General features: G+C 45.3%; 1 protein-coding gene across 7 annotated transcripts in view; it reads right to left on the bottom strand.

The window, feature by feature from the left end:
• Positions 1–4,607: 4,607 nt before the first annotated feature.
• The window catches only part of LOC8043509 (inactive dipeptidyl peptidase 10), a 546,782-nt gene continuing 523,770 nt past the window's right edge, over positions 4,608–27,619 (bottom strand). For all 7 annotated transcript variants that reach the window (XM_040505110.1, XM_040222260.1, XM_040222265.3 and 4 more), the window contains 5 exons: positions 25,582–25,680; positions 16,930–17,200; positions 10,525–10,865; positions 9,624–9,697; positions 4,608–9,301 (listed from right to left, as the gene is read on the bottom strand). In XM_040505110.1, coding sequence (XP_040361044.1) covers positions 9,158–9,301; positions 9,624–9,697; positions 10,525–10,865; positions 16,930–17,200; positions 25,582–25,680 — 929 coding nt within the window. In that variant the 3' untranslated portion in view covers positions 4,608–9,157. The remainder of the gene's footprint in view (positions 9,302–9,623; positions 9,698–10,524; positions 10,866–16,929; positions 17,201–25,581; positions 25,681–27,619) is intronic.

The raw sequence follows: 27,619 nt of genomic DNA, 5'->3' as shown, positions 1-27,619 counted from the left end.
CAGGGTAGACGTTATGCGTGTTTTAGACCAATCGTGTCCCCGGTTAGGGTCACGTGACTACAGTCTAGAAGCTGGTGATAAGGCAGAACACGGCACCTGCCTGAATGAAGCCCAAGGCCCACACATAGCATTCACTGCACTATCAACCTTGGTTACAAGTGACAAATTCTCTCGTTGTGTTCATTGTTGGGATGCCCCTGATGATAAGCTTTTTGTGTGGGCACTCCCGTTTTGGCCTTGAAAGAGTTGCTGCCTTTCTAACTTTTTCTCCTTTTCTCTCTCTCCCTAAGCTGAAAGCGTGGTAGAAGGCACGCACTTGCCGAACCAATCAGCCGTAGACTTTTTATTGCTTGACTTCGCTCTCTGTGCGCGGGAAATGGCAGAAGCTTGGTGGGCACATTGATACTTTAGACCCATGTTGTAAGAAAAACTATCTCCAGACTCCGGTATAAAAACAGGCTTTCCGTGCAAGGCTCGTCAAATTATGAGGCGCTGGAGAAATGCAGCCTTCTGCGTTAAGTCCTTCTTTCGAACTTTTTTCGTTCGCCTTCCGCCCATCGAAAAGCATGCGGGAAGGGCCTTAGAACCAGACATGTACAAATTACTCAAAAAAGGTAGTTTGAAATGGATTTGCTTGAGCCCTTCCCGCCGTCGACATTGAGGAACCGCTGGTTGCTCGTTGCAACAAATTACCTCACCCGGTACTCGGAGACGAAAGCCCTTCCGTCGGAAACAGTTGTGGAGTTTGCCAAGTTTTCCGTCGAGTCTATTCTTCTTCGACATGGCGCCCCCGAAGTCTTGATAACCGACCGAGGGTCATCGTTCTTGACCCAACTGACGTAAGAGATCCTTCGGCTCAGCCACATCAGCCATTGTCGGACCACCACGTATTATACGCAGACCAACGAGCTAACGGAGCGGCTCAGCAATACGATCGTTGACATGATCTCCATGTACGTCGACGTATAGTACACAGGACGTGAGAAGAGGTATTACCATACGTCAGGTTTGCCCGCAACACCGCAGCTCAAGAAACAACCGGTTTTACGCCATTCGAGCTGGTGCATGGTAGAAAAGTGACGATCATGTTCGACGCGATGCTGCCCCATAAGCTAGCGGATGACGGATGCGACGATGCCCATGCCGTCAGTCAGGGAGAAGAAGAGGCACGACAACAAGCCCGCCTTCGAATGCACGATCAACAGCGTGTCGACGCTCGCCGGTACCATCTTCGCACCCATGCCGTCCACGTCCAGCCCGGAGACAGAGTGTGGGTGTGGACGCAGATTCGTCGCCGCGGTCTCAGCGAAAAACTGCTGAAGCGCTATTTTAGACCTACAAGATCATCCGAAGCATCGGAGATCTAAACTACGAAGTTCTTCCCGACGGAACATGACCATCAACAAGACGTCAGCCGCGACCCGAGGTTTTGCACGTGGTCCGTCTCAAGCCGTACTACGATAGATAGGACTGTGAACTGCTTGAACTGTAACTCTGTTACCTGCCGTGTTTCTTTTTTGCGTATTTTGCTGTGTAGTGTTTATTTCCACGCTGCATCGGGACGATGCGTCTTTTAATTGGGGTGAAGGGGGGGGGGGGGGAGTAATTCCCACGAGCGTGGCCGAGTGCTTAACGCACTTGGCTGCTACTCAACGTGTCCCAGGTTCGATGCCTGGGAGCCGCATATCAAGTTTGTTAATTTGTTGGAAAGTGTTTCTAGTTTATTCGAGCAGCTTTTCGATTGTTCTCGTTAGTTCCGGGTGAAATTGTTCTAGGGCCGAACATTCTATTTCGCGACACTACCCTTCTCGATAAAACGTGGTCGGCATGGTTGTAGGCTCTCAGTCTTTCGCCAGCATTTGATCTTGCCACTTCGCCGTCATCGACGCTCGCCTTCAACGCCTGTTATTACTATTTTCTATTGGCACAAGTTTGCCTTTTTAAACGTTTAGTTTCTACCTCCGTCCCCGTCTCGTCAATCCATCGGTGACAATATTTCAAGGTGTCGATCACTTTCAAGAACCGGCTCCCCTGGTGGAAGGCATGAGTTTTCGTGATCCCACTTATATAAGACTAGTAATTGTCACTGGTTTCTACAAACGCTCTTGTTCAGTTAGGTTCCGTACTCAAGTTTTAAAGACAGTGGCGTTGTTGCCCTTAAATTCTCGGAGCATGCCCAAGTAAGGAATTAGCCAAGGACTAGTGTGGTACTTAAAATGAAGGTCGCTAAATTATTAGAATGTTTTAGTAAATATTGTGCCTTAAAATTGGAAAGCCCTAGGAGCTTAATAGCTTGAATTCCACAATATAATTGTGGATGATTGATCAAAAGCTTTAATGTGACCCCCCCCCCCCCCCCCTAAAAAGAGCTGCTTCAAATGAAAATACTATTTGCGCGGTGAGAGGAATGCCAAACATTGTGAATGGTCGCTCCAAATAACGAAGGCGGTAACGCATAAATCTACAGCAAGATAAAAAGGAGTGCTGCATAGATTCTTAAGGCTCCAACGCAGTCAAAGTGATCTGACAGAAAAATTTTGTTTCGTTCGAGCTAGAAGAAACAGGTCCGCCCGGGATTCTACATCGCATACCCGTTAGTGCTTTCCTTTTTACGCTGCCGGGCATCACAATAATTGGTATTAGAAAAATATTCAAGATGTGTGCAATCAGGCATAGTAAAGGGAGTGTCATTTCGGCTGTAGATGAGGAGGACTTATCGGTGGAAATAGGCACTCGGCTGAAATGAAAAGGAAGGGATATAGTCAGCAAGAAAACAATTCAATAAAGAGAGATACCTCATTTCAAAGAATGGCAGCATGGCTATAGACCCAAATAATTTAACATGAGTAATGTGCGTCGGCACAAGAACAGGAAAGTACTTGAGATAAAGATGATCGCCACCTCCAATCACTAAAAGCATGAAAGTGATATTACAACATTCCTGAAATCATAGGTGGAGACGTTTATACGAACGGTAGAATAGGACCTTAGTAATTCTAATCACTTTGGTTGTAGCGTATCCAGCAGCTAAAAAGAGACCACTGAAATTATTGAAAGGCGTTCGAACGGCTAGCTATGGAAGCGAAATAAGAGATGCGAAATCGCAGTCAAAGGGAAAGTACATTGTTTGCGATACATTGCGGAATACCTAGGCATTATCGATGTGATATTGTTTGTGGTTGAACTAGCAATATAATTTTATAATCAGGTTGACTTGCAAACGTTACACAGCTAAATGCTAGTATTGAGCTTACGTACCCCGCAACCAAAGTGTACAAAGTGACACCGATATCGCATTCCAGTCCTAGTTCGGACCACAACCATTTAAAAAACTGGCAGGAACGCCATAGAAGTGTGAAGGACTGCTCCAGCTCCTATTATCCGCGATAGTACTTCTTGTACGATAGAACAGCACGCCGACACAATCTCGTTCGCCTATTGCATTTTGGAATAAATGTCCTATTGCCACTTTGAATACCTGGTCGGTGTGCTCTTTCCGGGTTAATGTGTTTTGTATATTATGGGCCAAATACCTTAGGCTGTTAACCTGAGGTTTCAACTGGGTGTCAGTATGCAATCGAATTTATAAGTCACAATTAACTAGAAAGACTAAAATATCACTATTTGTCGCATTAATCAAGAGAGGGACATCTGTTAACCAAGTCAGTATAGTGCATGGAGATACGTCAATTCAAGATTGAAGCTCGTATGTTGAAGAGCAGAGGGAATACGACTGATCTAGTGCCACTAAATAACCTACGCTGCAGAGTAACGACACTTGGCCATATTGTGTCTTAATATCACGGTTGCCAGTTATCTGAAGCTTTATCTGAAATCACAGGAAACGCTTTTCTGCCTTCCACAAATGTTTAAACACTTCGCGAAAGAGCAAAGCAATATTACATAACCTTCCTAACACTGAATCATATGCCGAGGAAGTCGCGCTTTTGTATCATGACGGTCGGCAGTTGCGTCTGCTCTGCATACGAGCCAAAATGGCGGCGCCCACAACAATGTCGGGGAACGAAGTGCCGATACTCTAAGCGCAGCTCATTTAGTGGCTCTAGACTGATCCTTGGGGCACTCACGTGTTCGTTGAAATTTAGTCCCGATTATTTTTATTGCAAACAAAAAGCGTTTCTGTAACAGAAAAATTCTTTTAAAGTGGAGGTTTTGTTTTTAAAAGATTTTCCAACACTCCTACTCCAGCTTTCTCGTCTTTCCCTTTCTTTGTTAGAGCCAGGCTTCGTTCTTCAAAAGGTTATTTTTGGTGAAGTGGCTATAAGTAGAGTTTTCTTTCTCCCTTTTGCCCTGAAAATGTCAGCTGAAATGTTAGCATTTTAGAAAAAAAAAAGTAATTAGAGTTTAAGGTACGTTAAGGTAGTCAACATACTTTCCTAATTTTGCAACTTAAATATTACTCTAAATGCTTTAAGAAGCCGGCGTCAACTATCTAGTAACTTATTAAATTTCCTCGTTGAGAGTTTCTTACAACACCAGTTCTGTGCCACCAGGATTAAAAGGCACGTTCCCGTCCCTTCCAACGCTGGAAATGACCCCGGGTATTGAGTAGAGGATAGAGAAAAATCAACTGCACGGAGACAAACTTCTGTAACCAGTCATTGTTTATTGCCAACAAAGGGTAATCACGTGGCAAAGTGCAATTCGTCCCGAAAAGCGAAAAAGCAAACAAGAAAAACGTGTATATAACAAGTTCAAGAACTGCATTCTATCACTACAGAGCGACCACACTGCTCGACGCTCTGCTGCGACCTAAATGTGTAGAATATATGGTATAGCGCTGTGTCTAGTCAAGATTTCTTAATCTGAATAAGTGCGATATGGTAGACGCTAAATCTAATTGAAGACTGTAAAGCTTAGGCTTGATTAACGCATTGCTTATGACGCTGCGTATTAATAGATTCCAGAAAGTTGTAGATCCATGTGAAAGAACCTCGGAAAAGGGCGGCATTATGATCGACTTCTTTTTTTTTTTCTGTGCCGCGTACTATGACATAGGCGACAGCCGTGCTAAGTAATCATGATTTCAGCTGCAGTGCACATGGTGTGACCTTTGACACCAGGAAACAAATACCACGAATGGGGTTTCTCGTTATTAGATAGAGTACTGTTATAATATTTCTTCGGCGCTCGCGCTCGGAATCGAAGACGACCATCATGAATTATTCCTATTATCATTCTTATATGATATCGAGTTCGTTTCCAATCTCTCGCTGGTGTCGGAAATATTCGGGTGCCGCAGCTGCGTGAATTATATTGTGGGTTTCAGCCATAGTCAGCAAAAATCTGCGCCTGCCGGCAGCACCAGGTTATTGTTTTTGTGTTTTTTTTCTTTTCAAGCCGAAGAGTCAGCATATTGTACTGATGATTTCGTCTCCATCGTTCTTTTATTCTAGCCAGCCGCGGCTCGCTTGGAAGAATGATATCGGAGTGGTTCGTTTTGATGGCTGTACTCGGCGAGTGATCGAGGTAATGTTAACGAGTGTTCCACAGCGCCCTCTCAGCCTTTTGAGCAGTTGTCGGGGTTGTCTCCGACGGAGCACCTTCGAATCCTACAATCTACTGACCGACGCGAGGGAAGCTCTCCATCCGACCTCCCAGAGGGCCCACTCCGCGGGGGAAGAGAACGAAAACAACGCGCGAGAAGAACACACTCGCCTGCTTCGACTCTCTCGGGTTGGGCTAAGGCTTCAAGACGGACCCTAGATACACACTCTCGTAGTCCTAGCTGTAGTGGAAAAAGAGAACGTAACAATTGCTTAAAAAGGCTGCGTCCGCTAGACAAAGTACTAGATGACGTCGGTGTTTGTAGTAGGTCGTATTTAATCGAAGTGACGGCACGAGCACGCAGGATTGTTGGTGATGATGATGACGGGTGAATCGCGGAAGTTTGGGACGGGGGCGAGGGGTTTCGCGCTAGCCTTGGACCGCGGTGAACGACGGGGGCGGGGAGTCCTAAAAGAAAGCGTCAACGGAAGGCCTACCTCCGCAGGCAACCCTCAGTGTATTCGTTCAGCTGCTTTTCCTGCGGTAACAAAACAGGGAGGAACTGAGATAAAAAAGGACAGGTTGCTAGCAAGGATATGCCTGTCCTCGTTGGGCTGGAGAGGGGAGGGGAGTTGGCCCGCCAGTTCCTTTAAGCACGTTTCCTGCGTTTCCTTTGCTCAAAATTGGTAGTATTTAGAAACTACTGCATAGATGTCTGCTGCGAGGTAACTGGAACACGACTTACTAGAGGGGAATTTATATATATATATGATTATATGTATATACATATATATGTATATATGTACACGCGGTCATACTAGAAAACAGGAAACAAATGAAGAACAAGAGTATCACAAATCTCGGCTATCGCATTGCTGTCTCCTTGGCCCTTGGCGACAACCCGTTCCCTCGGAGGGATGATAAATGCGCACTTCAGAAGATGCTATCTAAGAACCGAAGAGTGGTCAGGAGCAATTCAAGATCGTCTCTGGATCCCTTCAAGCAGAGGGGACCGAAACACCGTTCGATATCAGTGAATTGTGCGCTCGACAAATACCGAATGATGATTGAAAAGTTCATCGGGTCGTAGTGGCGGAACCATTGCGCGAATTCTCCAATGAAATATTACTATCTACTGGTGGAAATGCTGCCGAAACATTTAGCGGAGGCTTCGCATTACGAGAGGTTTTAGCTGCCGAATTTGATTTATCATGAAATTACTGAGTATGCGGTGTCACGAATACATGGTGCCATGTCATTAAGTTGCAGTTTTTGTGCATTCGCCTTTTGTATAATCTCCATTGATTACGCTTTTAAAAACTATCTAGCAATTTCTTTGTGTCTAACCAAGGCACAGCCCAATAAATGCTTCAACGCCTGTCTAACGATTAAACATGACATTAAAAAAAATGAAGCATACATGTTCAATTTATTTTGGTGTGCAAATATTTATATTCATGTTATATTTTCTCTAACTTTATTGCTCTAAACATGCATACTGTCGGATAACTATGAAAAGTAACCTTTTAGATCACGTCTTATATCATTGTGTTTTTTTTAAAGCTAGAGCTATTAAAAACTCTTGCTGTGTAGCACCATTTACGCCGCCGCGCAGGCATGCTCAAGCCCGAATCACATGGTGTGATTTTGCTTGTAAATTCACAGCTGCGAAGTTAAGCGCCACAACTTCCCCCCGTTTTTTTTTTTTTTTTTTTTGCCGCATGACCAATGTTGCAATTGCAAAATCGTAAGTAAAACCGCATCATGTGAATGAAGCTTAAGGCGTAACGCAATTTTCTGTATAGAATACCGTGTTCGAAGGCAGTACTCACTACTACTCTCCTGCAGTTGTTTTTAGAGCTTCCAATTGAGTATATTTTATGACCAAATGAAGGTTTCATAGTTTGAATATTATATTATAACTTAATTAAAAAAAGTAACGTTCAAACTCTGGGGATTACCAGTGAATTGTTGTTAAGCATTGAGTGCATCTTTTCTCTGTGAGAAATTAGTCATGCGATTCCGAGCTTCTGCAATGGGTACTCAAGGTTAGGATGGTAGCAACGTCAGAATAGTTGTCCACAGTCGTAAATATATCGTGATAAGTTCGTCACACAATTTAAGTTATGAGGAATGCGTTGTGCATTAAACGCCGGATACACAAAAATTTTAATAAATAATCCGTGTTCGATTTTTGTCTTCTGAGAGCGCCACAGGGCGAAAACGTAAATCGAGTTTAATAGCGTTTAGCTCGTTTCTGTTTTTTTTATCCTGAAGAAGATTTACTCGCACTACACTTCGAACAGTGGTCACTTAGTTTTTTGTTTTTCTATCACTCGCGCCACCAGCAACCAGCAGTCGGGCAGTAGCCTGATCGAAAAATTCCCGTAAACGAGAAGGAATTTCGCAATTCGCCGTCTAACACAATTTGAGTGAGTGCCTTTCATCTAATTTTTGTGTCACGTCCGACTTGACTCGATGGATGCCAGAGATAAATTTGTGCACTATAAGAAGTGAAAAGAATGGCGCGTCACCCTTGCAATGCTTAAAATGGCGCTACCGTTCGGGCGGGATTCCCTAGCAAAAATATTTAAACCAGTCCGCAGTGGACTGAGTGACTAGGGACCTATTTATCACTCCTACTCTATATGTACACCGCACATGTTGGCGTATGTCTTCTCCCAAAACTTCTAGATGGAACTACATGAAAAGGAATGATGTTTTTGTTTTTGTTTGCTTCGACTTGTTAATGTATATGACGTACTGGAAGTATACAGTATGTGAAGGGAAGTCATTTGAATGTATTGTCAACGTTAACATGGAGGCGATCGTCTTGGATATGGCTGGGTGTGCGAGAGAAGGCCGTCTCAGCTGCAGCGCAGTGCCGGGGCCTCAAAGGCGTCGAGCCAAAGGTGTCATTCAAAGAAACTTTGGCCGACCTTGGGTTCCGTTGGCACGAAGTGGAAATGAGAAACTAACTGCTGCTCATTGTTCCGTCAGATGACTTCAGGTGGCGGTGCTGACCTATTTGCCATATCATCTATACAGTGAACGCTACACCAGACGTACCCCAGAATGTTCATTGCGGTCACCTACGCACTGCGTCAAGAGTCTTAAGACTCCGCTGTATTAGTGTTATGGGCACACACCTTGTATACCAAACCAAACGTAGATTTTCTTGTTGCTCTGTGCTCTGCCGTTGGCCTAAATAGTTACTCCGCTTATTCAAACTAGTACTAAACCCAACATTACAAACTGAAATACGCGTCTGGATCCCACTGAATCTTTCTCCTAACTGGCAAGACATGTTCTGCGTTCAAGCGACCTCGTTATGACAATTTCACGCTGCTACCAAACACGTTGAGTTGTCGGGCCAAGCTTGACACAGGCACAAGGTTGCTAGTCGGCAGCGGTGGATCACAGCACGACGCTTCCACTACGGGTGACACTGCTGGCCCACTCCTCTGCGCATGACGACACTGCACGGCGCTGGACGACTTCCTCGACGTGACACTCATAGTTCCGTTCATCTTGCCAGGAGGGCAGCTCGACCCGCCGGCAGCCAGGCCAAAAGACGCCTTGACTGTCTGTTGCTGCTGCACTTTGGGGGAAGGCCTCCATTGGTTGGTTGGTTGGTGGGGGGGCGTGGTTATCGGGACGCCTTGACCTGCATGAGCCCGACTTCCTCGACAGCGTGATCAGAGCCCTCGAAGCACTCATCAAGGAACTCTTCCATTGCTTGGTATAGGTGGAGGGTCACCTGACCCAGCGAGTGTTTCTGGTCCGGGTAAACCTAAAGAATGCAAAACAGAAATTAGGAAATATTCCCTTTAACTCTGTATGAAGGCCATTATTACTACAACAAGAAAAAAAAAAGTATAATGGGAATCCAGCGCCCAATGTCCTGATGCGGCTTCTTGTGCTAGTGCCCATAGGAAACCATAGCCTTCACTGCGTCTTTGGAGTGAAATGAAGCTCTCCTAAATCGGAGCCCAACGTGGTAGACTGTGATCGATAGTTATTATAGCTTTCGTACAAAATAGTCTCTGTTGAGCTATACATATTAAGGTGATCGATGCTGACAGAATCCTACATAAGAGGCAATTCGCACTCACCTGCGTTCGATACATTATTCCATTATTGGTCAGCTCCTTTGCAAGCATCATGGAGTGTTGAAAGTGGACATTGTCTACAGGAAAAAAAAAATTTAGAAACAAATATTGAATTGTTTTAAAATTTTTAATTCGGTCTCACATATTGATTTTTAAACGAAACCTAATGATCTTTTTTTCTCTTTCAATGGACGCAGTGACCAAAAAGCACACATGATATTATGAAAATCTGATACTGGGGGGAGAAATAACGATTTTTTATGTTACTTGGTGGGTGACGTTGAATTCCTTCTAATTTATGCGTTATAATAGATCGAAAGGTATCGTTTTTTTTAGATGGCCGAGAGCAATCAGTTTGGCTCTGCTCTAGACTTATATGTTTACCTACTCCAGAGCGACTGTCCATTATCCGGTGCAATGCTTCATTCGGTCTAAAAAGTCCTAAACATTCTTATGAGGGGCAGATATTGCTGGAAAGTAGTTTTTTTCCTCAAGATTTTGTGCATGAAGACATCGTGCAAAGCTGCAGTATCGCGCCTGTCATCGATAAAAATGAATACAACGAGTGATAAGCTCTAATGCCGCTCATTACATAATATGCTTGACCGTATTAGACATGACAATGTGCTGCATGGCGTATTAGATGTAGAACTAATTAGCTGCAAGTTACATTTACGTTTTCTGAGGTAGGCTTGCCCCTAGATTTCCTGCCCCAATTGTTTGAGAAGAAGTTTCCTTGAAGCAACCGCCGGTGCTTTCGCCTAGGGCTTGTTCGCGGCGCAGCCCTTTTGCGAAACGTTGGCTGGCCCCTTGATGTTTTCAGGAGGCTCTTTTTTAGACTGTTTTCTACCAGCGACGCCTATCTACGCCTGTTGCGTGCACCAATTATGAATGGCCTACTGACCGTCGGCCGTCCCGTGCACGAGGAAGAACTTCTTGCCCTTGAGGTTTGCGGCGACGCGGATGAGGTCGGCGCGCTCGTAGCCGGCCAGGTTGTCGCTGGGCAGCCCCATGTAGCGCTCCGTGTAGGCCGAGTCGTAGAACAGCCAGCTGGTGACAGGCGCCACCGAGATGCCGCACTGGAAGACCGGCAGCAGCGAGTCCTCGCCGCCGTGCGGGGTGCCGTTGCCGGGGGCCCCCGAGCCGCCGTTGGCCAGGGCCATGGCCGCCACGTAGCCACCGTACGACCAGCCCCAGATGGCGGTGTGCTCGGCGCTGATGAACGGCAGCTCGTTCTTCAGGTACCTGCAACACGCGTCGCCAAGCGTCTCGGTTTCGATTCTGGCTTTTTCATCCAGGTAAAAGAAAAGGTTACGCGATCTCAGTGAAATCTGAGACGAAGCACAGGCGTGGCTGTAGAGCAGGAGATCGATTTACAGGGAGCCCTTTATCGAGCATGTTGTCGCCACAGCCCGGTGTTTACTAACACAGCACAACAATAAAATTAAAGCTCGCCTAGCACGGTCTTCGCACGAGAGCTTCGCTCTGACCAGTGCTTTGGTAGCACGAAGGAAGGGAAGGGCCTTCGAGTTGTCATCTTCGAAATCTGTTCAAGAACAAACAAGAAAATTCAGATTGTTGTCCCCACAGCTGAAGCGTACCGCTAGAGGCGTGACTGTTCGATCTCCCCCCCCCCCCCCCCCCCCAATAGTGCACGAGCCCATGACGCCCATAAAGACACAAGTCTCCACGTGGCCCTCTGTTTGGCTCATTTTTTTAGAGGAGTTCGCTGTGAAGGACATCGGGAAGTTTCGCTTCATATTTAGTGCACAACGCCGTCATAGCTAAAGTGGCGATGCAGGAGTCGGTTCATGGCCTAGTTAAGGGAAATATAGCGCACAAAAAGACGCAAATGGAGAGAAGAACACGGGGAAAGCGTTGCACTGACAACTGAACTTCTATCAAAAAAAAAAAAAGAACGCCTTGAGCAAAAAAAAAATAATTACAAAAAAGCAAGCTAAATTGACCAAGCTCACGCCAGCGTCAACAGTTCTCAATAAAGTAAACTTCCTCTTTATGAAAGATTGAGGGCTGACTTGATTATATTGACACGTATTAACGCTGACGTCTCTTTTGGTAATTCATGTTGGCTTTTGAGGTTTTTTCGCCTGAGCCGCTCTTTTGATAAAAGTTCAGTTCTTAGTACGACACTGTTCTTGTGTCTTTCTTCCGTCTTCCTGTTTCTTCGCGCTGTATTTACCGTAACCTGTCAAAGCTGCTCGTTCGGGCCGGTGTTTTGTTATAGCATTTGATTTACACGCGCTCTTGTGGGAATGAGACGCCATACTCTGTTGCCGGTTAAAGGACCACTAATAGGGTTCGGGAGATCGTCTATTTATGTTCATAACTCAATCAAAGGGCTCTAAGAATTCGGAAACAAAGTTTAGATTGATACACGTCCGATTCCTCTATTAAAAGAAAAAACAAAAATCACGACACGCCTGTATTTTTGTTTTGTTTTTCTTTTTTTGCGATTCGACGCAGGACTCATAAGGTGCCATGGACGTGCGACAGCCAATCGCGAGTGATCGCTTCCCTAGCGCGAATTACGCACACTCGAGAATCAACCCGTCGTCGTTCGGCCTCCCCGCTGCGCGGGAAGCGATCACTCGCGTTTGGCCGTCGCACGCTCGACAGTACCCCCTAGCTCTTGATCCGAACCGCAGAAAAACAAACCTGTGGCGATCTTTGACCCAGTTTTAATGGGACAATTAAACGTGTATTAATTCTAGTCATGTTTTTTAGATTGTTTAGAGCCGTAGGTTGAGTTACGACCCTAAGCACACGGTCTCAGAAAGCACTTTAGCGGCCTATTAAGAAAAGCAGGGCAAGCTGCTCCCGCAAGGCCCCCCCTGCAAGTTTTAGCAACGCTGGAGAGGAGTCTATCGCCTCCTCTCTAGTGTTCGCTCGCTAAAGCGCAAAGGGTGCTGGGCTCTGCGGGAGGAGATCGTCCTGCATTTTTTAACCCGCAACAGAGTGTAGAGGAAGGCGTGCTGCCTTGTCAGTGACTTGACAAAATTGTACACCAACTATGAAGCGAAGTCATCGGAGGGTCTTCGGTATGTCCCATGGGTCGTTTCCGTGCGACCGGTTTCATGTTTGATTGTGACCAAACTTGTACACTACACTTACAAGTAATCAAGTTACTTGTAATTTACTACTTTTTGGAATAATTTTGTATTGATCTGATTACTTTCTTTTGGTAGAAAACACACTGAGAGTAATTTGACTACGTGTAATGCTAATAAAATTATATTCGACGATTACATTTCTTTTTAAACTCCAGCCCCCCGCCCCCTTTTCCTTTACTTTTCGTTGTCCAAATTCCGTCTGAAACTGCTGCGGTATGTCCGCTTTAGCAGCGTCTAAATCTTGCGAACTACATAGAATTCAGCGATTTTTGCCGAAGTGTCACGACTAGAGGTCAGGCTTTTTGTCTAATCGATTTACAAAGTTTTTTTTTTTTTTTTTTTTTTTTTGAGCTGGCATTGTGATGTCTGGGTTTTCGATAAAAGGTTCTCAGTACGAAGAACAAAGAAGTACGAAGCGTGATGGGTAATGTAGCAGGTGCGTCTTCTTTTGCCATTTAAACAATGCCCCCCCCTGCTCTTGGAAAAAACAAATTCTTCATTTTAATGCTTATTTTTAAAAACAACTAGAACCATGTAATGTCCCGGCCCAAATGTGACACAAAACGTTATCTCTTTGTGAAGTGCAAGAGCAGCAGTCAGCGTTCCAGAAGATTCAGTCATTTCTCGAATTAAGTTTTGTGTGTTCTTTTTTGTAAAGTTTCGCGAAGCGTGGCACTAGCGAGTGCGAACGTTCTTTTGAGCAAAAAAGCTATACTTTTTTTTTTTGGCCTAAGTCTATGACGCAACGACGCTACGATCTAATGGCACCAATCAAACGGCGGCGAAAGCAAGTCACTAGGAATTGTTTTGTTTATGATTGGTTCAGGGATGATAGAACACGTACAGAAACACTAAACATGAAGCGAGGTAGAGTCACTTCGGAAGGTCTCCGGTGTCTCCTATGGGTGGTTTTCGTATTATAAAGATAAATGAAGCCGTGCACTCGCGTCAGCGACTTGACAACATTGTACACTAGGTATGCAGCGAAGTAGAGTCACTGCACATTGGATGCTGTGTGATTGGCCCCATGAGCTCGTAACTTCGGCTGTGTCAGGACTTAAGGCAAAATGATCTATACGGTGTTCAACTTCGTTTGATCCTTGCGTACCTCCTGCGTTTGCTCGACCCCAAGCGCGTCCGTTTGCGTTTGTTTCCGCCCGACTTTAAGCAAGGACGGCGCGCGCTTGGCTTTCTCGTCAACGCGCGGTCCGTGGGCGTTGACTATGTTGCCTTTCGATTAGCATGCCACTCCTTGCGCCATGATGTCCCAAAGACGCGTTTCGGAACACTTGCTGGCCCGTAGAGATCTCGTTTGTTCTTCTTAGCCACGGTGACCTAGATTTAGCTCTCATAGCATCGCTTCTTCGCCCATTATGGCTTAGATCTCGCCCCCAGTTCCCACCAGGAAGTTTTCCCCCCCTTGTTCTGATGTACCCCTTGTTCCTACAAGTTCCCTCCTGGGAAATCATGGAACCAAGCCCTGACAGGGGGATGGTCTACCTAAAGTGGTGGATGATTAAGAAGATGAATGATTTGTTATGCAGCGATTCTAATACATTATTGGGCAGTATGAAAAGCCCGTTTTCAAACCGACAGAAAAGAGACTGCCGTTTTGAACATCTAAAGTAATCGGAAATGTAACGGCTACTTTTTCAGGTAATGATCAAGTGCTTTTCCTCTGAAGTAACCTAAGTAAATACTTCTTAATCAAAAGCAGTTTACTCGATTACGTTCTTTGAGTGACATTTACAAGACTGATGGTTACATAGATGAGGTAGAGTTGTGAAGAGCGGTTTGCTTAATTGCTTCGGCTCAAAACGTGTAAATTTTAAGCGTCGCTGATACTCACTACCGTATTCCATTTTTTTAGTTTTTATTTGCTTTCATTATGTTCATTTTGTTCCCGTCGCCGATTCCTATTGGCTCCCTGAGGCTACTCTTTTACGACAGCGAAGGCGAATCATACCGTAGGCATTAGAGGCTTGTCTGCCCGTAAGAAATCGGGGGACACAAACGCAACAAGGTTGGCGCCGCCGGCTCATAGAATAAGGTTTTCGCAACGTAGCGCGGCGCGCTTGTGCTTGCCGGTTGCAGCGCCAATGCGGCTACCGAGCGCAATAATAATAATAAAAAATATATATATATGAAAAAAACGTAAATCATATGCGCTTAACAAGTACTTTCTGTTCGCAAATAATAGTTGAGGTAATGCCAAATCAACCAGGATAAACCAAAAGACAGTCTAAAATCAGCATAAATATTCTTAGCTGTTTTCAGCCAAATCAGTCCAATCCGTAGATCTCTAATTTGGCGTCCTTCTCGGATAGGTTTTGGCGTTCGTGTGCCGCGTTGACCGTCTGTCGCCAAAGACTTAAGCCTTCACCTATGGCGAAACTGAGACGAACGCGGGCGAACATACTCCGCGAGCAGCTGGCTTATTCAAATCTTAGCTGAGTTGAAGGCCTTGGAAGACTTGTTCCTTTAATGTACAGGTAACATGCTAGAGACGCTCGGCCGATGGAGCCAAAAAAAAAAATCACTTGGAGTCTCGGAATAGCGAGAAGTTGCCATGTTAACGGTTACCGCGTCGCTTTAGGTTTACGAACGGACAGAATCAGAAGGCGATCGTTACAAGCGATCTGATCGCGCATCCTTTGTGATTTAAGAAAAGTGAACCGAAGCTAAAGCCGGTTGCACCATTCACTGGCAATGAACGTGGCTAATACGGCATTGAGCATGACGGATTTTCTCCAAAGCAAGCGAAAAGAGCGCCGCCATTTTTTTCAATGCAATCCGACCCCGAGGAAATCCCGATGCTATTTCTCGAATTTTGCGTTAGGGGCGAGGGTCAACTCAAAACCCAAAACGCAGTTTGGGCTCGGTGCTTCCACAGTCGTGAGCCCATATTCCTTGGGGGCCCTCAAGTTTTCGGGCCCACTATTCTAAACTCTCTAATATCTATGCCATCGGCACCTGTACCAGTTAGCGGAAAGCTCGTGTAACGTCTCTTCAAGAAAGATATAATTTCCCACCACAAGAACGTGACTTTGTTGCTGCTTACGCAATTCTGTTTGTGCGTTTCTAAGTCTAGAGGCGCTTCGGAGTAGCGGTGCATGCATGGGCGCCGCCATAACCGACCATCAATGCATGTTTCCTCTCATTACGTCTATTTTACTTCAGTTTGACTGCATCACGGTGTCCTTCTCCCCAGCAGTGGCATTTGTGGAAGACCGTGAATGCCCGCTTCACTGGGTCGGAAGACGAGAACAGGTCAGCCATGGCGGCTGTAATTTGTCGCCTGTGCAAAACGTCTACAAAAAAACACACTGTTGACAAACGAGCCCGCCTCTACCCCACAGCACGTGTGGGAACTGCGCCTGCGCGGAAACCCGAGTCAAGTGACACGTCTGCGCATGCGTCGACAGCAACGCCACCGCAGCTGCGTGACGTCAGAGCCGCGTGTTGGTTTTTAGTAGAGGTTTCCTAGGTAAGGGCTGCTTCTAAGCACCACTTGTACGGTGTACTGGTAGGAATAGACATGTCGCGAACCTCGCGCAGAGGCTTGGTTCGCAACTTACAGCTTGGAGTCAATCTTTCAGAAGGTTGGTCGAGCTTTGATTTTTTCAATAGCTCTATCGAAGATGGTGCATTTTTTTTTAAAGGCAGGGTGTAATGAGTATTTTGTCAAGACAATCAGATTGGTGTCCGATAAAAAAAAGCCGACTCAAGAATAAGACAAGCTTTTCTCAAGCAGTATTTAAAGCACAATGCAAGCTTGGTAAAAAAAAAATGGCAGAAATTAGTAAGTACTCAAAAAAGGTCAAATAGCTTTATATCGATGCAAGTTTTGGAGGCTAAGCCTAGTAACATAAAATTGACTTTCAAATCGCACATTCTAGGCTTAGTTCAAAGTTCCTCGAGCTTTTCAACTTCGCATGTCTATTTCGCCGAATCAGTAGCGAAAATATACCGAAATTTTAAATACTGTCCAAACCTCCACCTAACCACATAAAAGAATTGAAACAAAAAATTCGAATTTTCCAACGGCCTATGCTCTGCAAAAAATAAAAAAAAGGAAGAATGGCGCGACGGGAGTTTGTTTTCGGGGCTTCACGTATAATTCTCAATCTGGAGTAGGGCTTTCGGGGACTTTTTGCCGACGACAGCGACTCGCGTACCTGGTGACGCGCAGCTGGTCCTCGACCTCGACGGTGCCCAGCCTGCGGTAGACCTGGTGCAGGCGGCGGTCCCCCTGGAAGCCCGAGCCCCGGCCATCCACCATGCCGTACACGACGCCCTTGCGGCTTGCCAGGAAGTGGCCCCAGTTGATGCGGAATTTCTCCGTCACCTGCTGGGACCCGGGACCCCCGTACACGTCCAGCAGGAACGGGTACTTGAGCACCTCTTCGTCGCGCAGCCCGGGCGGCAGCAGCAGCCGCACCGTCGCGTCTGTAAAGGTCGGTCGGAGGTCATACACTCATCAGCCAAGACGTTAGGACCCCCCCTACACTGTGGGAATGAGTGCGCCTAGCTGCCGCGCCCTCTGCGTCATATACCACCTGGTGATGCGGACTTTAGCTAAAGACTGCCGGGGCTGTAATGACCCGACGGCTCGGAATAAGCATCTGGGAAACTGCAAAGCTCATCGGGCGTTCGCGTAGCCGCCGTCGTTAGCACTTATCAAAATGGAAGAACGACGGTGAAACCGTTAATATACGCCGAGACGTTGCACTCAAACTCATTATCACAGAATGTGGATGTCGGAGGCTTTCCCGCTTGATGAAGATAGCTAGATGCAATGCAGGTAAAAGTGCACGTGTCTCTGAGCACACAGCTCCTCGGACTCTGTTGAGTATGGGACTCCGCAGCAGACGACCCTGCAACTGATTGGCGCGCCAAAGGTGGATAATTAAGACGGTTGTAGGTTGGAGGTCATGATGTTTCGACTGATTAGCGTATGGTTGAGGGCGCCACCACCACGTCAGCCCCCGGCCATGGTCAATAGGAACGGCGTTTAGGCCAAAGAAAGCTATCGCCGTAGCTTTTTATGGAAGGATATTACAGCATGAACGGCTTTTCCTGCTGTACAAAGTGTGCGCAAAAAAACTAATAAAAATACAGCGTTTTTTTTATGGCAGAAGTGAACTGCGTATTGTCTAAGTTTCAGTTGCCGCCAGAATGAAGTTTGCCATATGGTCTGAACCAGATACCAAAGGTCCAGAGCTTTCCGTTATTTTAATCGGAAAAAACTCTCGATTTAAAAAAAAAGAGTTAAATGAGAAAATGGGTCTCGTTCCCTGTAACCGACGCTACTCATCTCCATTCGGGTTTCGTTGGCTGCCATTTTCCCAGTGAAAATGTTTGAAAATCGCTTCTAGACAATGAAATACGGCACGCTCCGAAGCTATCCGCTATCGCTACGTTTGGGCGGCGCAGTCTGAGAGTTCGGGGACGCGTAATTTAGTTTTGCTGCGAATAACAAACCAGAAACGATGTAAATATTTTTTCGCGGGTACCTTGTCGCCTCAATCTTCGGTGTCACCAAAAGTAAAAAAAGAAGAAGAAAAAAAAGCGTCTCAAAAACGGGAGCTGCCGCAGAGTTGGGCAGCCGCCGAGTTGATTTCGCTTGTCGGTCCAGCTGCGTCATGGCGGGCTATCAAGGCCGCGCTTTCTCGTAGCGCGTTAACACGCCTCTTGCTCCAGCTGCGTCGATAGCAGCGCCGGAAACACTAACGTCCTAGCTCGGGATGGCTGTGACTTTTTAGATTAAAGCCCTTCATGCTTTCGGTCTAACTTGGTATCCGAGAACGGACCGTTAAGTTTGGAGAATGGCGGCGCTTGTTTTGTACAGCGGTGGTCATGTTTGCAGTTTCATCATAGTGGCGATCTGGCCGGAAGCGAGAACTAACCGTTGGTCGACCTATGGGTTATTTCGGAAACGAAAGGGTTACACCCTCAAAAGCACAACTGTCAGCCGTTCCACGGTTCACGAAAAAACATGAAGGAATGTATCCTCAAAGCACAGATAAAGAGCGGACCACAAAATACTTTATTACACCTTGATTAGAAGGAAGTAGAAAAATATTAGAGATGTTATTGAGTTCTGGTTTAATTGGCACTGAGTACCAATTTAAATGAAATGGCCTATATTGAACATAAGTAAAAAGTGGCAGTCGAAAACGCAGTTGCGTTGAACATGGTTAAAATTGCGCACAAAGAGACGAGGACAAACGAGGAAGGAACACAGAACACAGACAGGCGCGCACTCACAACTCTAGTATATTAAGTGAAGAAGAGAAAGATGAAGCACTATTTTTTACAGGGGACAACGTTACCAGGGGGAAACAGATCAATCGCAGTCAAATGATCGCAAGAAGGCAACTTCTTTTTCGCTCAAAGCTACCGACGGCTGGCTAACGCAGCGATCGGTCAGGCTCAAGATGGTGAACGCCTCGAGCACCTCGCGCGTTTGTTTTTCTTTAAAGCGGCCAATGATTGATGTTTTTTCTAAAGATGGTGTGCACATACAGGTTTTACAGTGCACCGAAAGGTGATCTCCTACATTGGATGTTAAAGAAAGTTTATGCTCTCGTAGGCGGTCATTCAGACACCGTCCCGTCTGTCCAACATAGCATCTTCCACATGAAAGAGGAATGCTATATACAACGCCCGATGAACAGGGAACAAATGGCCGCACATGTTCTTTTGTGGCACGTGTTTTTTGATAATTTTTCCGCCTTTTCACGAACCTTAGAACAAATTTGTCGCATTTTCTTAGGGGCTGATAGTACTACGGGCACACCATACCTGCTGGCCCCTTGTTTTAGGTTATGCGATATATTGTGTAGGTATGGCATAACCACAACCCGGTTTTTTTCACGGGCCGCCTAGTTTTTCACCCCCTTTTACATTCTTTACCAGCGTTCCTATCATTTCGATTAAGACCTGAATCGGGAACCTTGAAGATTTTAGTCTATCGATCTGGCCCAAGAAACTCCGATGAATGGCATGGAAATATGACTTTTTTGGGGGCTGAGGTGAGGCAAGAGATAGCAATGCCTCTCTTCACCACCTTGGAGTGCGAGGATGTGTAGTGAACAATACCTTTTTTGGAACGTGGTGAGAATGCCCAGCACAGGTGATCGGCGTGCAATGAGAGGAAAAGGTCTAAGAATTGCAACGCCCCTTCGTTAGGCTTCTCAAAAATAAAGGTGAGCCCAAAATACGTATGAAAAATGTCCATAATCGTAGTAACTAAATCTTGATCCGCAGTCTTTTTGTACAGTAAAAGAAAATCATCTACATATCTGAACACGTTGGTGACAGGCGTGGACTTAATAGCTAAAGCAATGGCACGGTCGATTCTCGCAAGAAAAATATCACTTAAGACTGGCGCGACACAAGACCCAATACACACCCCCGATTTTTGTAAAAATACCCCGTTTTGCCATCCGACGAAGGTGGAATTTAAATGAAACTGCAGTAGTTCAAGAAAACTGTCTGTAGTCACTCCACTTGAGTTCCGGAAAGCGATTTCGTCTTGGGATTCAATGCAGGCCCTAACTGAGCTAAGTAAAGGGTCATCAGGAAGGGAATAGAAAAGGTCTTGTACATCTATGCTAAATGCACTGTGATTGGAAAATGCATTTGTCTTTAAGGTTTGACCAACAGTTTCAGAATTCTTAACCAAGAAGGGATCCTCAATCCGCAAAGCGGAGAGATGTTTTTGGGGAAAGGCCGACATTTGCCGTTGCCACGTACCCCTCTCAGTGACTATAGCTCGAAAAGGACAGGCTTCCTTGTGCGTCTTTGCACTGAAAAAGACCTCCAGGTGCAGTCCTACGGCTTTTTTTATGTTGGCACCCGCGCTACCCTACCGTAGTATGTGCAGATGCCAGTTCTTATGGTTTGGGAGCCGTGCTGCTTCAAGAGCAGCCTTCGGGGACTCGGCGGGCTCTCGTTTTTGCTTCCAGATCCCTCACTCCCACGTAGGGTCGCTACAGTCAAACGGAGAAGGAGTCATTAGCCGTAACGTGGGCCGTCTTGCGATTCGACCAGTATATTCGTGGTCTGAACTTCGAGGTCGAGACAGATCACCTTCCTCTTGTCGCCCTTCTCGGGGGAACGGACCTCGAGCTTCTGCCACTGCGGGTGCAACGCATGCGAATCAAGCTGATGCGTTATCAGTACAACGTGAAGTATGTACCGGGAAAGCTCTTGGTGACTGCCGACACACTCTCACGAGCACCTTGTGACGCGCCAGCTTCGCAAGAAGTAGGGAGTGTGGAACTCTTCATTGGCGAAGTCTTCAAAGACCTGCCGGCAGCGGTGGCGAGTCGACTGGAAGACGTCCGCCAGCACCAAACGCAAGATGGGGAGTGTTCCATGGTAGTAACTTACTGTGGAAGAGGTTGGCCCAGCAAAAACAAAGTGGCAGCTCACATTGCTCCGTATTGGAAGGAGAGGGAAGGATTGAGCGTCTACAAAAGCGTACTACTTCTAGATCGCCGCATCGTCATTCCGTACGCTCTCCGACAGAGCATCCTGGCCTTACTGCACGAAGGGCACCAGGGCGTTCGCCGCTGTCAAGAACGCGCCAGAAAAAGCGTTTGGTGGCCGAACTGCAATTTACACATCGAACATCTTGTAGCCGAGTGTGCCAAATGTGCCGAAACTCGTGTGGTACACTCTGAGCCGATGATGCAGACTCCAACGCCAGAAAGACCGTGGCAGCGCCTCGGGGTAGACCTTTTCCAGCTAAAAGGACGTGATTACATTCTGATTGTAGACTACTACTCAAGGTTTCCTGAGGTCATCTCTCTCGGATCTACATCTACGCAAGCGGTCATCTCGGCTGTCAAGAGTTGCATGGCTCGCTATGGGATCCCGGACGTCGTGCGGTCAGATAACGGACCGCAGTTTGCATCTCACGAGTTTGCAAACTTTGCTCAGGCGTACGGATTTCGCCATGAGACTAGCAGCCCGCGGTACCCCCAGAGTAACGGCGAAGTAGAGCGTATGGTGCGTACCGTGAAGGACTTGTTTGCAAAAAGCTCTGATCTGTACCTGGCTCTCCTAGCTTACCGAGACACACCTGGTGTCAATGGCGTGTCTCCTGCACAGTTGTTAATGGGAAGAAAACTCCAAACTCGACTTCCTGGTTTACCCGAACGACTTGAGCCAGCATTGCCCAGCCATCAGAACTTCAAGGCGAGAGATGCCGCAAACAAGTTACAGCAGGCAAAGAACTACAATCGCCGGCATAGTTCAAGTCCTCTGACTCCCTTGAAGTTGGGGGAGGACGTGTGGGTTAAGGACGTCAATTGCCGAGGCCGTATACTCAGCCCCGCTCAGCGACCACGGTCATATATGGTGGAAACGCCCAGGGGCACTCTGCAGCGAAACCGTCAGCATCTTGTCCCCTTCTCAAACGGCCAAGCAGCAGAAGAACCGTCGGCTAGTTCACAGAAGTTTATGCCTGTTGAGGGTCAACGAGTATCATCGCAAGAGCCTCAGGACTTCGGCTGAGACGCACACGTTGCGGTCGTGAGATTCGACCGCCAAGGCGATTGGACTTATAGATCTTAAGAGGGGAGATGTAGTGGGCGCTACTGAAGTGACGGTGTTTTTTCTTATTGCTTACCAGAGGACGCCATCATTTATAGAAGATTATATAAGGAGTGGCGCGTGAGATTAAAAGAGGCTTTTTGGTTGTGGTCACGAGCTGGGCTGCTGTCACTTGGCCGTCGTCCGTTCCAAACGTTCCGAACATGGAGTTTGTTGGGCCAGATCGATAGACTAAAATCTTCAGGGTTCCCGAATCAGATCTTAATCGAAATGATAGGAACGCTGGCAAAGAATGTAAAAGGGGGTGAAAAAACTAGGCGGCCCGTGGAAAAAAACCGGGTGGTGGTTATGCCATACCTACAAAAAATATCGGATAACCTAAAACAAGTGGCCAGCAGGTATGGTGTGCCCGTAGTACTATCAGCCCCTAAAAAAATGCGACAAATCTGTTCTAAGGTTCGTGAAAAGTCGGAAAAATTATAAAAAAACGCGTGGTACAAAAAACATGTGCGGCCATTTGTTCCCTGTTCATCGGGCGTTGTATATAGCATTCTTCTTTCATGTGGAAGATGCTATGTTGGACAGACGGGACGGTGTCTGAATGACCGCCTACGAGAGCATAAACTTTCTTTAACATCCAATGTAGGACGTCACCTTTCGGTGCACTGTAAAACCTGCATGTGCACACCATCTTCAGAAAATACATCAATCATTGGCCGCTTTAAAGAAAAACAAACGCGCGAGGTGCTAGAGACGTTCACCATCTTGAGCCTGACCGATCGCTGCGTTAGCCAGCCGTCGGTCGGTAGCTCTGAGCAAAAAAGAAGCTGCCTTATTGCGATCATTTGACTGCGGATGATGTTTCCCCCTGGTGACGTTGTCTCCTGTAAACAATAGTGCTTCATCTTTCTCTTCTTCACTTAATATACTAGAGTTGTGAGTGCGCGCCTGCCTGTGTTCTGTGTTCCTTACTCGTTTGTCTTCGTCTCTTTGTGCGCGATTTTAACCACGTTCAACGCTTACCAACTCGCCCAACTTACTACTCTTCTGCAGTTGCGTCTTGCAGGACTCTCTTTGCGCTAGTGGTAGTGCCGTAAACAAAACGACTCCGCTTTCTTTGATGCACATATCTTTGTTTTCGTCGGTACACTTGCCACGGTTAATAACGCAATTAAATGCAAAGGTAGAAGCGAGCTGGAAAAGAATGACGAAAATAATTCCTGGAGATGGGGAACAAGAGGGACAAAGGACAAACACAGATCTCCAAACACAGCTAGGTGTCTGGTGCGCTTCCCGGACCAGGCGGATTGTTTCGGTCGCGCACTAGTCACCCAGCTGTGTTTGGAGATTTGTGTTTGTCCTTTGGCCCTCTTGTTTCCCTGCTCCAGGGATTGTTTTCGTCATACTTGCCACCACGCATACTTTAGAGGAAACCGCTATTACAGGCAAGCGAGGTCAATTTGAACAGAGTTGTCGTGTCCTTTGCTTTTTTTCTCCGACTATACTTGGCGACTGTAGCGAAAAGTTTAATATTAGTTTAACTTCCAAAACATGACGTTTGTTCTCATTAAAAAAATAAAGGTAAGTAGGGTACAGATAAATATATATATAATTGCAAAACAATGCGAGAGGTGCACGCTGCGCAAGAAATTTTGGGGCCTGAGTAAAACAGTGGATAACCTTCCAAGAAGCAACGTTTTTTTTTGTTTTTGTTTTTCCCTGGGATATCATGTTATGTCTAGTATCGCGACAAATAAGGCGGGCCCAGTCATCTACCACCCTTTTTCTTATGAGCGATAGCAGATAAAAGGAGCGTGTTCATTGAGCCGATCCTCAAAAACCTTTTGCTGTTGGCGATTTTAATGCCGCGCCAGATACAGACGAATTCGGTTTTCCTATTTAATATTATTTCACTCAGAGACGCTGACGACTTCTTCAGTTTTAATAACCCTAACTGGCGGATGAAATTTTTTTTTTAAATATATTTTGGTTGCTATATTAGCTTTACGTGCATCGTATTGTATAAAATGCCCTGCACGTTTGCACTGTCCACACGAAGATTGAGTGGTCACACAATTGAGAATCAGATTTATCATGGAGGGAGTGCTCTGAATTAAAGTCCCTTAATACTAATGTTTACAACTAACGACAGCCAATACGAATGACGAAGCACAATCCGCTGGAACAAAATGGCGTCCCACGGTTCAGTTCTCTGCTGGCGCCACGATTCGCTTCCTAAAACCTGCACCGTCACGCAGTCGGCGCTTCAAAGAATGTCGCTAATTGTTGCAAGCACTTATCTAGGAACTTTACTCTGAATGATTGCAGAAACAAATGAATGGATCATGAACAGGTATCGGAAATTGAAACGAAACATAAGTATCCCTTTAATATAATGGACAGCATTTATTCGACTCAGAAACTCGATCACGCAAAGAGCCAGGCACGTCTGGCGCCTGGTTCTAGCACATTGGGTCATTTATTAACAAAACTCATTTTTGTATCAACTAGATTAAACGGAAGAAAAAAAAAAAAAAAAAACGCCATCGAAATTAGTTAAAAATACAGTCTGAAAACGTCACCTTTCTTCATTGAGGAACGCGGGAAGTAGTAATTAAGCTCGGGGATAACGTTAACTCTTATTTGATGCTTCGGAGAAATCGATAAATTCTAAAATAAAAGGAACGTAAGAAATTATCCCGGCTGGAGTGATGGAAGGTAAGGACGTGTTCTGTAATGAAACGTATCGATCGACGATCCTCTGCGAGCCACGTCGGATGGAGAACGAAATTGATCTTTGAGCGACCATCTTTTTTCTTCTAAACTGTCGCATCGCGGCGCAACTTGGCAACACGGCTTTGATATGAAGCTGGCCGGCACTCAGATCAAGTATTACATCGCGAAGTAGAAGTATAAAATTTGTACCCGCATTGCAACCTCCCAGAATGTCGCTTCCAATAGCAAGTAACTATACGCTCGCTATGACGATTCTCAATTTTCGCTATCGAGCGCATTTTTAACAGATCATTTCTCTATCTCCGGTCAACAACCCAGTGAACAACCACTCCAACAGAACACATGATCCCGAGGATGTCCCGAGGACGTTACAGCGTCTCATGGATGTTTCTTGTATGTGCATAAGACCATCTGTGTTGTCTGGAAAGAAATGACGCTTGCAGCCTTGTAGAGATTTTTGATGCCTCATAGATTTGAGCACCTTGGTGAGGGGCACGAAAGCAAGTCAGGACTCAGGAGGCACTTACTGTATCCGTCGGCCAATGGAGCGTAGAAGTTGCGTACTTGGGGAAGGGCCCGCTGTTCTAGCAGCTCTCTCAGCTCTTCGTTGGTTTCCAACATGTCCACTGGAATAACATAATTGAAAGATGGTGAACGTAGGCCAGAGAAAAGCAAACTTCTATCATTTTCTGGTCACAGCACTAGCCCAATTGTTTCGCCCGACATTCGGAGGTGCTCCGATTTTATTACTGTGATATCGATTTATTTTTATTTTAAATATGTTTTCAAATACTATAAAGGCATTTACTGGGAACATAATAAAAAAAGGACTACTGTACATCTTTTATAGTGCATATAAGAAACACTCCGTTTACACTGAATATGGGAAATCATAAAGTGCTATTCAACTCCGCTCTTCAAAACATTACCCATAAAAAAAATGAAAGTTTATAAGTAACTATTATATTGCAATTTCCTTAATTGTATTACCAGAATTACAGGTTGTTGCATCACTTTGCTGAAGATGTTAATGACAACTTAGTCCCTTTTTTTAGGCTACGGTGTTCGACAATGTGAGAAAAAAATCATATAAAACGAAATTTGGCACCTTTATTATTCTGAATGTGTTTATTCCTAATATTTATTGTTATGTTATTTAAGGTGGAGGCAGAATATATCTAACCCACTTATAATAAATCTCAGAAATCAGCTTTGCATGCTCCGACACCTTGTTTTTTCAAGAAGGTGCGGCAAGTTAGTTGATTTGTTTCTGGAAAACATTAAAAATAAAACTTGACTTCGTGAAAATTTACAACTATAATTGTAAACTTTTTGAGAACCAACCTAAGTTTCAGCCTTTTCGTGCCAATGAAAACTAACGTTGTTGTGGGTCCTTCGGCCATTCGATTTAACAAAAAATAAAGCAAAAAGAGTGAAGAGAAACCTTTATAACCTTGCTCTCGTTCCCTGATTTTAATAAAATTCCCCAATGGCCCACACGAACTCGTATTTCACTTACTCTGATCGAAAGAGTCTTAACTCTTTAAAGAGTCACATCAAAATTTCGGATTTTGTTTGTAACTTTTGATTGGCACAAGGCTTTTTGTTGATATTTTTACAAAGCGTATTCACCATATAGCCGCACTTTAACGATGCGCTACAGTGTGGCGGTATTCATAGGTGATTTTTGTGAATTATTCAAATGAAGTTAGATGCGTTGCGCTTACGCTGTAAACTTATTTATGCAAACGTAAAGATTTCCCAGACAAAAAAAAAAATATTTGGAGAATTCAGTTAGGCTGCCAATGTGACGAGCTGCATATGCGATGCTTGCACATTCTTAAGTCTATGAGACAAGGTAAATTTAGAGAAACATGTCCGTCATCCTTCCCTGCCTTTCAGCCAGCGGATACGGTGCATGGGGCTTGGAATGCCGCCTGGTGTGGACCCGCAGTGATCCTTTCGCGACATGGCTGTAGTTGAAACCTGAGTGAGTGTTTTGCTTTTTGTGCGTTTGGAAGCTTGAGCGACAGTTTTTTCGAGTGCGCTCTAACGTCGACCCATCATGAAACCTTCGTGTTAACAAAACTATTTTGATAATAAGTATTAATAAGGTATTATTATTATTATTATTATTATTATTATTATTATTATTATTATTATTATTATTATTATTATTATTATTATTATTATTATTATTATTATTATTATTATTATTAATGAATATCCCTCAGATATTCAATTCTTTACCTTCCGAATTCTTCGACTTCACATCCAAAAAGAAATTGAAAAAAGCGCTTCGCCACCTTTTATCTACCAACGAGGCCCTTTATTTCCATCACAATTTTATTTCACAATCCCTTTTCAGTTCTATAAAGAATGTTGAACACCAGATTTTTATTATATTTATTTTATTTGGTTTATGTTTGAGCAAATCAACACGACTTACACCACCGAGTCTTTCTGCTTCAAGAACCACAACACCAAGAACATAACATCTATCAAGACCTTCTTCATTGGTGACAATGACCGGCTTGCTTGTTTGTGGATATGTGTAGGTGTGTG

The sequence above is a fragment of the Ixodes scapularis genome, unplaced genomic scaffold, assembly GCF_016920785.2.
Source record: "Ixodes scapularis isolate PalLabHiFi unplaced genomic scaffold, ASM1692078v2 PGA_scaffold3__209_contigs__length_174095766, whole genome shotgun sequence".
In the NCBI taxonomy this organism is placed as follows: domain Eukaryota; kingdom Metazoa; phylum Arthropoda; class Arachnida; order Ixodida; family Ixodidae; genus Ixodes; species Ixodes scapularis.
The sequence above is the reverse complement of the archived record's forward strand: the minus strand, read 5'-3'. Positions and strand labels throughout refer to the sequence as shown.